The 14233-nt window shown below is 32.2% G+C and overlaps 2 protein-coding genes across 2 annotated transcripts; one reads left to right on the top strand and one right to left on the bottom strand.

Moving 5' to 3' along the window:
* Positions 1 to 1458: 1458 nt before the first annotated feature.
* On the bottom strand, positions 1459 to 5575 carry LOC100800135 (SWI/SNF complex subunit SWI3A). Its single transcript, XM_003527913.4, has 6 exons — positions 5421 to 5575; positions 4797 to 5338; positions 3765 to 4256; positions 3344 to 3497; positions 2279 to 2412; positions 1459 to 2165 (listed from the first exon to the last, which is right to left on the bottom strand). The coding sequence occupies exons 1-6, from the start codon at positions 5488 to 5490 to the stop codon at positions 1986 to 1988; spliced, it is 1572 nt and encodes a 523-aa protein (XP_003527961.2). The 5' UTR covers positions 5491 to 5575; the 3' UTR covers positions 1459 to 1985.
* Positions 5576 to 6429: 854 nt separating this feature from the next.
* On the top strand, positions 6430 to 13405 carry LOC100796766 (2-oxoisovalerate dehydrogenase subunit alpha 2, mitochondrial). Its single transcript, XM_003526615.5, has 9 exons — positions 6430 to 6926; positions 10288 to 10425; positions 10826 to 11008; positions 11717 to 11874; positions 11989 to 12088; positions 12183 to 12294; positions 12626 to 12765; positions 12862 to 13047; positions 13158 to 13405. Exons 1-9 carry the CDS (start codon positions 6648 to 6650, stop codon positions 13323 to 13325), a joined length of 1464 nt encoding a protein of 487 aa, XP_003526663.1. The 5' UTR covers positions 6430 to 6647; the 3' UTR covers positions 13326 to 13405.
* Positions 13406 to 14233: the final 828 nt, after the last annotated feature.

The raw sequence follows: 14233 nt of genomic DNA on the forward strand, positions 1-14233 counted from the left end.
TTCTCAAGAAATTATTTGATTGTATCTACTATCTACCCTGAAAGAAATTATTAATGACACGATACATTTTTCTTCATTGTTGATACATCTCAGATCAGAATAGGTATAGTTTCAATATAATGTAATGTTGACTCGTTTTAAAGTAGATCAACAACAAATGATAGAATTTCTCATCATTTATGAAATAAATAGATGATATATTGAGGATTAAATAATGACTATATCAATTATTAAGAAAATGCATAAAATCAGTAAAACTTCCTTCTTTTTTTGTCTCTCCATGCATTCACCTCTCTGTCTCACGTCTTCGCCCATCATTGATTTTGGCTCATCCAGAAATATGATTTGGAGCAGAAAATTAGGGGCACATAGAGTTACCTTTCTACTGGGACAATCCTACGTTTTCCGGAAGAGCAAAGAGTGAGAATCATCTTTTGAATAACCCGCAATAAGGATCAATCCGGAAGGTGGCAACTCAATTTTTTGGTATCTTTACCATATTAAATTGTGTGGATAAACTATAAAGTTCTGTAATAACTAATAAATATGAATGGAACACTTTGGTGGCAACCATGCCTCCAAAATATCCTTAGGTAACAGAAGGATGGAGCAACCGCTTTCATGCAACACTGATATAGGCGGCATTCAACTTCTCACCATCTACGCTTTCAATAACAACAAATTAATAAAGCCAATTTAATAGGGATGATAAAAAGAGCAAAGCTAGTGCATGCTTTTTCAAAGGACATGTTTATCTGATCGTATTTCCGTAAAATTAGTATAACGCAAAACGGTAACCTTTGGAAGGAAATGAATTCAGTTTCACCCTTGATAACAACAAGGTTCCATTTGACAACCATGTGTTCTGTAGCACCCAAAAGATCAGGGAAAAATAGTCCACTTGACAAGCTCTTATCCTGTGCATAAAATTACATCCAAATTGTGTCACTAATAAATCATCATTTTAGTTTACTGTTGTTCGATATTTTTTTATTCTTTTTATTTAGTGCATTTTACATTTAATTTTTTCTTACTCATCTTTTTTAATAATGAAGTATGGGTGTGGTTTTTTCCCCATTCCAAAGTCTAAATTGTTTTTTTTTTTACTGAAAGTCTTATTTGTTGTTGTAATAATCATAGTGATGGAGATTTTAACAATTTTGATAAATGAAACAGGTAAATGTAACTAACCTAGCTAGACGTTAAACACAATTATTATGCAATTGGGTGACATCTATAATTGTAGATAAAATCTTGATATTTTTATCTACAATTATTGTTGCCAAATCACAATTTGAAACAATTTAACTGACAAGTAATTGTAACAAACACATATAGTCCTGTCCACACTTATTTGTAATAAATATCAATCAGTTGATAAATTCAACAGTAACACCCATTTCACATGCCATGTACTCTCACTTTCATTAATACAGATAGACCCACAACAAAACCACAAAAGAGATTAATCCAATCCAAAATCTGAACACGTAAGGAGCTACAATTTTTTTACAAAAACAAAGCAAAACTCCACATAATTTGGAAGTCAATATTGGCAATAGATGCCGGGTCAAGATGGTAATCCTGTTACCAGTTTCCTCATAGAGCTCCTCCATCGGCTTAGATACCCACGTGGATGAGGACATGAGGGGGCCCCACTCAAACCACCACCTCCCAGACAAGGTCTCCGTCTCTCTCACCCTTCCAGCTAAAGTGTTCTAAAAACAAAAACACTGATAATGTTTTTTAAAAATAATTTCACCCAAGTGACAAAACTCATTGTCAAGTAATATTTTTCTTTTGATTTTAGAGACAAAAAAATATATTTTTTTAAAATAATAAACAAGCAGGTCCATATTTTCTGATAAGAATAACAAATTATATTAATTTTAAGGAAAAAAAAAACATTTGATTCAATCACGATTTTCTTGATTCATCATTCAATCAACTTTATTTAAAAATAATTTGTACTACAATCAACTGGTCTAAGATTTTACATAAGAATAATCTTTCCATCTAGTGACTCCAGATCTAAATGTTCTCCGTAACACATCAATCCGTTCAGTCAAGATAGAATCTTTTTTATTTTCCATTTCAGCGTGTTCCTTTTCCATCAATAGCTCCAGATCGTCAAAATGTTTAACCTTCTGTAGCATTTTGTCAATCTAGATAACAAATAAGCAAAGAAAAAATAGTTAATCCCTCAAATGGATACCTGAACCAGAGAAATTCAGCAAGAGCTAGGAGTTGGAAGATGTAAAAAATCATGAACTAGGACCTGTGCTTCAATTATAGTTGCTACTAAATGTTCAATCTCTCTGTCTTCCTGGTCTGCCAACAACTTTGCTCGTGCAGCAGCAGCTCCAAGAGCAGTTGCAGTGGCAGCTCTTACACGCAGTGTCAAAGGTATTTCTGAAAGGGCAAGCTCAGATTAAAGGTGACATAAAGCAATACTCCATACACAATGTTTATCCACAAATATATATTAACAAACGATGCCCAAATATATATTTATTAGTGCAGTCCTTTTACCTATTCCCTTTTTCTCAATAGTTTTCCACATCATACTCAAGTTTTATAGTTCATTTTAATTAAGCAATCCTTGCCCTAAAATGGGTTGCTCGAAAAATCAAATAGGGAGACAATTTAAAGAAAAACTGGAAAGAGATAGAAAAGGAGCAGAATGCTCACTAGCTATGAAGGATCTCTCATAGCTCAAGCTTAGTGAAGGAAAACAAAATAGCATCATAATCCCATGTAACTCACACTTTCCCTTTTACATCAGATTCACCTTCTACGTCCTCTAACTAACTCTCAAAATCACATACTCCTTAACTTGGTGCTTTCTAACCAGTTTTTGGTGCTTTAGGCCTATGCAAATATACTTGCAGAAAGCCTTGGTTTTGACTTAGCTAATTGAGGAACATACCTTCTAGGAAATCAATCCAATCAAAATCCCTAAAATGCACTATCACAAGGTACTGGCTCAAACATTCATTTAACAAGGAACATGAAATCACCATTGAGTAATCATTGCCCTCCATAAGATGGTTTCCTAATTCAATGTCCAACTAATTAAACAACCTAACTTTACTGACAAATTAATCTAGTATTGTAAGTATTGAGAAGTGTAACGTGCAAAACAGCAGAAGTTATGAAGAAAAATGACGGACAAGATCACCATCATCATCATTATTTGTATAACTTGCATTTGAAGGAGCCAATAATTTTTTTTTCATGTATCTAGGAAACTAGACAAGTTTCGGGGGATGCAAATTTACTTAAAAATTATAGGATTTGTCAAAAGAATATCATCTTAATGTACACATACAATAGAAAATACCTGATAGAGAGGACCTCTCCATCTCTAAACCTTCTTCACCGTCAACATCAAATATCTCCCTTGGACACAAATCCTCATCACAAAGAGCTGAAACAGCCGCATCAGCTGCAGCAGCTGTGATATGAGGGTCAACCACATTAGAGATCAGTCCCACCTAATTCAAAACACCATGTCATACCAAGAGAGGTGAAAGCAAATAACTTTTGTGTTATTTTCCCTGGTCAATCAATATATACTAGAGATGTAACAGCAAAAGAAGCATCTGCACAGTGTGCACAGGCATGAGCCTTTCACAAAATATAGATACGTTATACCTAAGATAACCGTACAGCACGTCATAAAAAAGGGAAATGCAGCCAGATTTGAAAAATTATAACTTATAATCATAACAAAGGAAAAAAAATTCAAGATTATCTCTTACCTGATTCATTAGCGAACTGCTGGAATCTGAAAGGGAAGCAACACGCTGTCTTTTTGAAGGACTTTCCTTCACAGCATCTCCGTTCTGCTCATTTTCATTTGTAAACTCAGGAGATTGGTCCTTTGTCTTTGAAATCTCTTGGTTATCAGATGAAGATGATTGAACTTGTTTTGCATTGTTCACGATGCCATTAGCATCGTTAATGTTAACATTTCTGTGAGCAGGGCCCAACATGAGCTCCCCAAAGGGCAGCTCAATGAGTTTCGAGATACAATCAAGTTTGGTCTTGGTTTGAACACTTTGAGCAACAAGTTCCCAATCATCGCCATGCTTCAAAACAGATTCTAGAAGGAGAAGAGTTTCTGCCTCAGTCCAGACAGTGTCATGCTTACCACTATTTTCACTTGACTCACTCAATACAAAATCCTCCGTGGACCTTTTCTCCCCGTAATTCCCGCTTTTGAAACAATTAATACAAATAATGAAATTATCCTGCCATGATATATAAAGAATAGAATAACTACCAATAATACTAGTTTCAGAAATATACGCTTAAGTGGCCGAAAAAAGTCAGATAAATCTCCCCTATAAATATAACTTCAAACATGTTCTGTGACCATAGGGACATTAAATGAAATCAATAGACTCCATTTTTCCAGCAGATGAATAGATTATATGTGTTCCAAAATAATGTCAAAGATATGGCTTTACTAATTGTAATGCGAGGTAGAAAAAATTATACTCAATCCAGAGTATGTGAAATGAAAAATTATCATGCAATCATCCAAATCCCTCCCATATTCACTTCTATGAGCATTAAGTTCATCCTCTTCCCTCCCCTTCCAACCCCTATTATGCATACCAAGTAATATTTGTTTATCCGTAAGAATTAAAGACAGTACAAATGATTTACAATACTCATGCACCCTGCTTAACCAACGGAGCTAATAGACCGCCTTGGTACATACCAAATAACGTGATAGCACATAAAAATTAAAAAGCGTATTTTTTTTATAAAAAAAAAAAAAAAACCTGTGTACATCGGTAATGTCCAGAACCACATTTGTGACCGCAAAGGCCACAGTTGCCCTCTTTCTGCCTAATCAAATCACCATAAACATCAGAGTACGACGCCAGCGGCGGCAATTTGAGAGAAGCCCCACTCGCATTCACCCCACTCTTCCCATTGCGAGGCAACAACATAGGCTTCAACGAATTCGGCGTCGCCGCGACACGAATCCCACCAGGGGCGCCTTCCTCGAGACGAACCTTGCGATGCTCCTCCTCCTCCTCCGCTGCGTCCGCACCGGAAGAAGGTTGCGCGGTGCCGTAGTTGATCAGACCCCAATGCTCCAAGAGGAGGAAGGCCTTGTGCAGGAACGTGACGTCGCCGACCAGCGACTTGCGCACCTCGGTGAAGGTGAGCCTCCTCGAGGGCTCTTCCCTGTACTTGTTGATGATGAAGTCTCGGTACTCTTTGTATATCTTAGGGGTTCGCGTTATTGAGTTTCCGTCGAAGTATTCCTTGAACGCTGTTCTCTCCGTTTCGTGGATTTCTTCCCACGCGAACCATCCTGCCAAAACGACGCCGCTTAGTTCAAACCAAATTAGGGTTCACAGAAAGAGAGAGAGAGAGAATGGTGAGTGCTTACTTACTTGAAGAGCTTGGGATGGTGTAGAGTTCGAGTTCGAAATCTGAATTAGGGTCTTTCGTCACTTCCATCATGTACTTCTCCCGCGTCGTTGGAAATTGAAATTACCAGGGACCGTCTAGGTTTTGTTCCGAATCACACAGATAACTGAATAAGATTATTTTTCTTTTCTTGTTTTTGTTTAGTTATTGGGCCATCTCGGTCAGCCTGACCTTTAGGCTATTTCCAACCTCTATTTTTCTACGTTCACGCCCTATAACTGTATTTTTTTTTTGACAAAAAATACTCTTGATAGAAACAAGTTTCCATTGGTTAAACTCTTTATTTATTTAAACTCTTTTTTGTAAATACTAGAATTACCTTTACCAAAGACAATGTTACTTTAGTTAAATAAAATTATTATGGGTGTTGAAACTCATCTTTGAACATTTAACATAAATTACATATTAAAAACTCCAACTCAAAACTATTGGTTGAGCTAAAACACTTTATATCATTTAATATACGGACTCAATGGATATTTACTAAAGAAAGAAAGTAACCTACATCAATTTGATTCAAACTATTATGTCATGTAAACAATTTTGCTAAAAAAATTGACAACAAACTAATTTACAAAAACCAAAATTGCTAAATTTTATAAATATAAAGGATCAAATTTGCAATAAATTATTTTCAAGGAACCAAAATTATACAACGGTGAAACTATAAGGATCAAAAGTGAATTTAAAATTAAATGATAATATAATAAATAATTTTCCATTTTAGAAAGCTAAAAAGGAAAAAAATAATTAAATTATAATGTTAGGCGAACGCCAACCTTGGTTGTCATATTTCCATTCTTTATCCCATGTTAATCATACAAAATTCACATTATTTGACAATATAAAAATTTATCCAATAATAATAAAATATTAGAAAAAATGTGCCAATCAATTATTTAGCTTTAATTTTCGTCCGAAATAATAGTAGAAGATAACAACAATCTGGAATCCTACGTGGTCCCACGACAAGGATAACATCTTGAAAGGTTTTATTTGAAACTTTTAGCCACCTTCGTCTCATCATGCCCATGCCAATCCCCCACGAAAGACAATAAGTACGTGTGATGTGGTGAGTGGAACTTGGACATCTAGCCCCTCCTCCCACCATTATAACTCTTTCCTTCTTTGGCCCATTTGCTTCTAGTTCTAGCCCCTTCCTTTGTTAACTCTTTTGTTTATTCAGAAGAATGGCATCCTGGTTATTGGGAAGGTCGAGTAGGATCTTGATTCATCAACATCACCACCTTCACAAAAAGTACTTGCCTTTCTTGTTAGGACCATTTCTTAACCATAATAATAGCTCTTGTTCCTCTTTTCCATCAACTGAACCATTTAGGTGCCGTGATGCATTTCCGGGTAAGAACTCATCACCCACCCTCTTCCGATTCTCGCGTCATGAATCAACCAAAGCTGAGGCACAATTGGAATTGGAGCAAGATGTTGCCACCGAGGATGAGCCTAATCAGGTACGTGATTACTATGAGCCAAAGCGATACTTTTTTATGATTAATTTGTTTTCTTTTATAGACAATTCTATCTAAGACATGGGTTAGAGCACTTCTCGATCTTTTAAGTGGAGACTTAAATCTGGATTAGCTATTTTCCCGGGAATTATATGATTCTCCATGTTTTCTGGGAATTAAAAAAAATGATTCATCATTAAGAATTTTTAATAAATTTTTTAAGAATCAAAAGATTTATGTGATATTTTATTAGTAATTTTAATTATTTATTACATTAAATAATTTAATAAAAGTAAAATGAAGTTTTTATTATTGTAAAACAAAAATTTAATTTGGAAAAGTAAGATATGCACCCTTGTACGGGGATTTTTTTTTTGTGAAAATGTGAATTAAAAAGAACTCGCATGGATTATAGTTTTCAAGAAATATATTTTAAAAAAATGTGTATCAAATGTGAAAAATTAAGTTCTCCAAATTAAAATTAATAGGAAAGTGAAAATTGCTGGCCTGCCAATGTCCTCCTTAGAATTTTATTCTACTAGACCCAATCCGTCGGTAGCGTTAATTAAACTAAACCATAATTAACAAGTTATCATTACAAGTTGGTTGGGTTAAGAGTCTATGAGACCCTTAAATTGATGGATCAATTCTTTAAGGTCGTTAATAATTAGCAATTTTTCACTTCAAATGAATATATATAACAAATCATTAAATAACAGTATACTCACCTTTAATTTAATACATGTTTAATTTAGATTTAAGTTGGGCATCCACACATCTATACAAGTTCATGTGAATTTATTGAGTATGGTGTAAGTGTTGTAAACCTCCTACTATTATGTTTAATTTTTCCAGATAAAAATAAATAAATTTATGTCAAAATTTTATAATAAGAGAAAATAAATTATGTATTTATAATATAAAATTATTTTATATTACTATATAATCATAAATTATCATGTATATTAAGCTTATTAAATTTTACAATAAATATTTTAAAAATTATATTAATGATGATTTATAATTAGATGATAATATAAAATTATTTTATATGCATCAACTTTAAACTTTTATAAAAATTAAAAAAATCTTATACTTTTCTTTTAATTTAAAATTTGTGTTTTTCTTCCTAACAAATCATGATGGTGTTTGAGTGATCATTTATATAATTAATTTTTGATTAAAATTGACTTTAAATAAATGACTTTTTAAAAATGTTTTTTATTTTAAAAAAGAGCTAGTAATAATTTGAGTATAATTTTTTAATCTGATATAAGCTATATAAAATTATTTTAACTTTTTAAAATCAATTTTAAATATAAAATTAATTTCTTAACGTAAAATTAAATATGTAAAGTTACATTAGTTAGTGTTTTAAAGTAATTTTAGATAAATCAACGTGAATGACGTACTAAATGCAGCCAAGGGGCGATCTGGTTGAACGGCTAATTATGGAATACAGATGAGGATCACAACTTGTGTATTTGATTTCATTTATTGTCTTTATAATCCATTGTACGGACATGATTAATGACTTGATGTTGATTTCACGTGTAAATCAAGACTCCTTCTGAACGTACGGTGGAAAAGGAAATTTAACTTTTTTCAGAAATTGCAAATTAAAAACGTTATTGGCACGATTGGATGAGAGGAAGCACGTTTGGATTAAAAAAAAACGAAAATAAGAACAATAAAATATTTTTCTTTTATTTGATAAGAGATAAAATAAAAGAAATGATTTTTATTAATAAAAATTAATTTTATTTCTTTTATTTTTATTCTATTTATTTATTTATTTTCTCTCTAACTTTTTTTTGTCTAACCTATCATAATATAAATTTTTATATTTAGTATGAATCTATTTTATATTATGAATTAGAAAACATAATTTTAAAGAATGATTTTTTTAATTAAACATTTATATATGTTTTTTCTCTCTCTATTTTAGATGTGTATTTCACATAATTTCCATAGTATTAAGTAAATTTTTTCTCTCTCGATCATTTCAAACTATAATTTTTATCTTCATATGTATACTTAACTTTTTTAACTGCTTATAGTTTAATGAGTAATAAAAAAATTTAATGAACGTGTATTATTAAAAAATTATACATTATTTATTTAGAAATTATCTTTGATTTAATTTTAATACAATTATAATAAAATTATTATATAAAATAATTTAAATATGAGTGTACATACAGAAGATAAAAATTACACGCTTGTAGGCAGCGATTCGTTTCGGGGTGAACCAACGGGTCCTTTTACAGAACCTGTAGATCTGTGGAAGTTTTTATTATATTTTTTTTATTACATCTTTACAATCTTCCTTTCCTTATCCAAGTAGAAAAGAAATATAAACCCCCATTAATTAATTAATTTATCATTCCACTGCCAGTTTCTTTCTGTAAATATTTTATTTTTGATTGATAAAGCAACGCATTATTTTAATCAAAACATAACTCGTGATACAAATTAAATTATGTTTTAAAGTATTATATTAAAAGGTTCACACGTGATAATACCTACTCCAAGGTATTATCCTTTCCCACTTCACTTTTTTTTTATAGTTTTAAACTAGTTCCTTACTATTACAAATTAATAAAAATACTAGATTAGAGTTTTAAAATATTTTGGTATGACTTTTTTTGACCGGATGCAACCTGGCTGGCGATAAGCATATATAAGCCATAAGCTGGAGTGATCTAAAACCTTGCAAATTGTCAAACTAAACTATCAAAATTATTAACGTCATTTATAATGAATATTTATTTATTTATTTCACCAAAAAATAATGAATCTCTATTTATTTAAATAAATAAATTTTAATATAAATTAACAAAATAAATCATTTATACTTTATATAAATAAGAAAACAAATGTGAATGATCCGAATAGTTTGAAGTGTACCTAACTATAAAACTAGGGTTGAATTAGCAGCGTGCTAGTTTGAAGTATACCTAATACCTGTCTGATTATATGCGGTGTGTATTTGACATAGACACGCAATGTGAAATCTCCAATAATATATGGTTATGAATATCATATTTTTCAACTTTTCATTATCATACATAATCAACTAAAGACAATAGTAATACTTACCTAAAGTATTTTTGTCTTTAAAATAATAAAGTAGAGACATTTAAGCTATTAATTTAATTTAAAATATTCCATAATCTTAACCTACTACTTCATTTAAAAAAGAAAAAACAAACCCACTACTAAATCTTAATGATGAATATACAGTGAGTTCTTCTTGGGGAGGTCTTCGAGAAACTAAAAAGGATTCATTCCCAAATTCTTCCAATGGGTTAATGTTACCTTATTCCATGAGATTATTTAATTTTTCTTCTCACCGTGTCAGGTCATTGATTTTCCTGGAGGGAAAGTGGGATTTACTTCTGAAATGAGATTCATTTCTGAGTCTCCTGAGAAAAGGGTGCCCTGTTATCGTGTTCTTGATGACAATGGTGAGATCGTTAAATACAGCAACTATGTACAGGTATCTCACTACAGCACTGTTAGTAACCAAAACTTGATTTTAGCGCTGAAGTAAGTAATGTATTAATGTTATATTTTTCTAAAGAAGGTATTAGATAAAAAAAAAAAAAAGAAAAAAAGAAGTAAATGTGCATAATATTCTAAAAGAGAAAAAAGGAAAACCGATAATTTGTTATTAGATTATAGTGTAAAGTTATTTAACATATATTGGCGGTGTATAACTATTAAACTCATTTTTAAAATGATAACATAAAATTGTTCGAACAATTTTTATTTTACAAGTAAAAAATTAGTAGAAAGATTTTATGTAAGGATGTAGAATTAATTTTTGTGATATAATGCACGAAACACATCACATGGGAACTTTATTAGTTAACTACCTATGGAGAATAATTGAACAGGTTAGCAAGGAAATGGGTGTGAAGATGTATTCTGACATGGTCACTCTTCAAACTATGGACAACATATTCTATGAAGTGCAGAGGCAAGGTAGAATTTCCTTCTACCTCACCCAAATGGGGGAAGAAGCAGTTAACATTGCATCTGCTGCTGCACTTGCTCCTGATGATATAATATTGCCTCAGGTTTGCCTACAATAGCACCTGGTCATGCATGTTCATTAGCCAGACACTTCAAATTCCCTTATGCTTCTATTAAAATTCAACTCCTTTTTATTTATTTATTATTATTATTATTGTGGATCTCTAATGACAAAACAGAAAAATTGAAAGTCCAAAATATTTCAGCTTCATGTAGCCTAACTTTTTCTTCACTGATAAATGAGCAAAATGAAAAGAAAAATAATGTAGCAATATATTCTCCAAAACACTGTTCCAAACTGGCACAAACTTTTTTTTACAGATCTGGCACGGACTTAATGAGAAGAAAACAGAAAATTTTGTGACTCTTCTCTTTTAATGAGCTCAACTTATGATTATGTAATTTTCTATAAACCTTAATCAATTATACAAAATGTGCTACAAAGAACATGTCACTAGGGAGAAATTATTACATAATTTAAAACACGGTCATGAGTCTTTTTTTTTTTTCGGAAGGAATGGTTGGCTAATTTTTATATGATACATAACTGAGTTTTACAACTTATCAATTATGTGTCATGTGAAGATTATCCGGAACCATAGTAGTAGTCTAGTAGTCTCAGAACATGTAATAATTTAGTTGTTAGCATCCACAAATGAACAAATCTATCTCCAGCTGATAGTTCTGATTTTTATAACACTCGCATACATGTTTGTTGATGATGAAAATGTGCATCGTGTTTTCACTGACAGTACCGGGAGCCTGGAGTTCTATTGTGGCGTGGTTTTACACTGCAACAATTTGTTCATCAATGCTTTGGAAACACACATGATTTTGGAAAAGGCAGGCAGATGCCAATACATTATGGGTCTAACCAGCACAATTACTTCACAGTGTCATCCCCCATTGCGTAAGACATACATGCCATAGCTAGAACAGGCTTAAATCATTGTAACTAATAATTAGACTGTTAATTGGTGACATGCTCTCTGAACAAGTTATTGTTGTTTGGCAAGAAATTCAGAACACAACTTCCTCAAGCTGTTGGAGCTGCTTATTCCCTTAAAATGGATGGGAAAAGTGCATGTGCAGTCACTTTTTGTGGGGATGGTGCCACCAGTGAGGTTAGTGGTGATAAACTATCTCTCTTAATTAACTAGTATAAAATGGAACACAATGATGCTTATTGCTATTATCTGACAACATCAAACATTGCAGGGAGATTTTCATGCTGCTATGAATTTTGCAGCAGTAATGGAGGCCCCTGTTGTTTTTATCTGTCGTAATAATGGATGGGCAATCAGTACACCTGTGGAAGACCAATTTCGAAGTACTCTTTCATTTCATTGTTTTTTGTCACACTCTTATTCTTTTAGAAAAAATATTTTACTCCCTCCATACCCTTTTTGATATCTGATTAAGCTTTAGACACTATTTGGATAAACTTCTCGGTAAGTACTTTAGAAGTTAAAATTAGCTTATAAGTTGAAGTTATTTATTAACTTATGAAGAAACTTAATTCATTTTACCTTATTATTTTTTTCTTCTATAAATATTTATTCAGAAGTTTATCCCGTGTACTCTTTATTTGATCAAATCTATCAAGTTTTAAGTCTATTAGAAGTCCTAAAAACATATGTTAATTTTTCCTGTTTGGTTAGGTGATGGTATTGTAGTTAAGGGTAAAGCTTATGGCATCTGGAGCATCAGAGTAGATGGAAATGATGCTCTTGCTGTTTATAGTGCAGTTCACACTGCTAGAGAAATCGCTATAAAAGAAAAAAGGCCAGTTTTAATTGAGGTGCATCGAGCTCCCTTCATGCTAAGATGATCATTGTTTGATACCACATCATTTTAGTGTTCACCAATCTTATGCTAATTGTTATATAACCTTCAGGCTCTCACTTATAGAGTTGGACATCACTCTACATCTGATGATTCAACTAAGTACCGGGGAACTGATGAGATTGAATATTGGAAGATGGCAAGGAATCCAGTGAATAGGTTCAAAAGATGGGTAGAAAGGAATGGTTGGTGGAGTGACAAGGATGAATTGGAGCTTAGAAGCAGTGTCAGGAAGCAGGTAAATTATTTAGCATATTGCAATTTAGTCCATCTTTGTACGCACATGACACACCAACTTGTTCAGTTGTTCTGACATTTTGTTTTTGGATTTTTGTTGCTTTTCTACAGTTAATGCATGCGATTCAGGTGGCAGAGAAAGCACAAAAACCTCCACTTCAGGACTTATTTAATGATGTCTATGACCAAATACCATCAAACCTTCAGGAGCAAGAGAGACTAATTAGAAAAACCATCGAGAAGCATCCCAAAGACTACCCTTCTGATGTTCCTTTGTAGATATTGCCAATTCAAACAAGAAATTGTACTAAATCTTACAATCAAAATATAAAATAAAGGGATTGGATGCCCTGTTCTTATCTTTTATTTTGATCCTTTCTATGCTATTCACCATTAAACTAGTTCCACAAAAATCTTACCTACAAGTAACATTTCAATGTAACATTTAGCCCTTGGAATCAAGTTTGAAACCAAAAAAACTTGAAACAAGATAAGTTCACAGATCAATAAAAAATGCACATACTATTCCCATTAAAGATATACTTATCATTCATCAAGAAGCTGATAAACTTGGGTAGTACATGCGCAGATTAGTCATTTTTGTTCCATAAAAAAGATCGGCTATACAATGCGATGTTTTTGTAATGTATCCTCAACAAGTGTATTAGGTGATTTCAAATACTAATTAAAATGGTAAGAGATCCAATTTCACTTTTAAAATGAAGGGTGGTTCACAATTTCACAAGCACAATTGTAATAAAAATTATACAAAACGATAATTTCCTAATTAATAGAGTATGTAATTTTGTTTTTATATTTACTGAGTATAGAAATTAAACTCCAAGAATAATCCAAGTATCTGGTGCTCAATTTAGGCACCCTGGCCTTTGAATATGCACAAAATACTGCTCCGTAGTCTGTATTGCCTACAAATATAAAAATGCAATTATTGTAGCAGGGCCTACCAATGCAAAGTATTGCTCAAACGGATAAAGCTAATTTTTTTTTTATTTGTTTGATACTCGTTCATGTTTGTTGTTTTTCTGACCTGAATGAATATTGTTAAGTGGGTCAACGCTAAAGAAAGAGAAGGGAATATGGAATAGTTTAAATAAAGCTGAGAAATGACATATTCAAATAGTAGTACGTAATTTACAAGTGAAGAAAGAAGAGAATCTAGAATCTTG

Source organism: Glycine max, chromosome 6 (assembly GCF_000004515.6).
Source record: "Glycine max cultivar Williams 82 chromosome 6, Glycine_max_v4.0, whole genome shotgun sequence".
In the NCBI taxonomy this organism is placed as follows: Eukaryota; Viridiplantae; Streptophyta; class Magnoliopsida; order Fabales; family Fabaceae; genus Glycine; species Glycine max.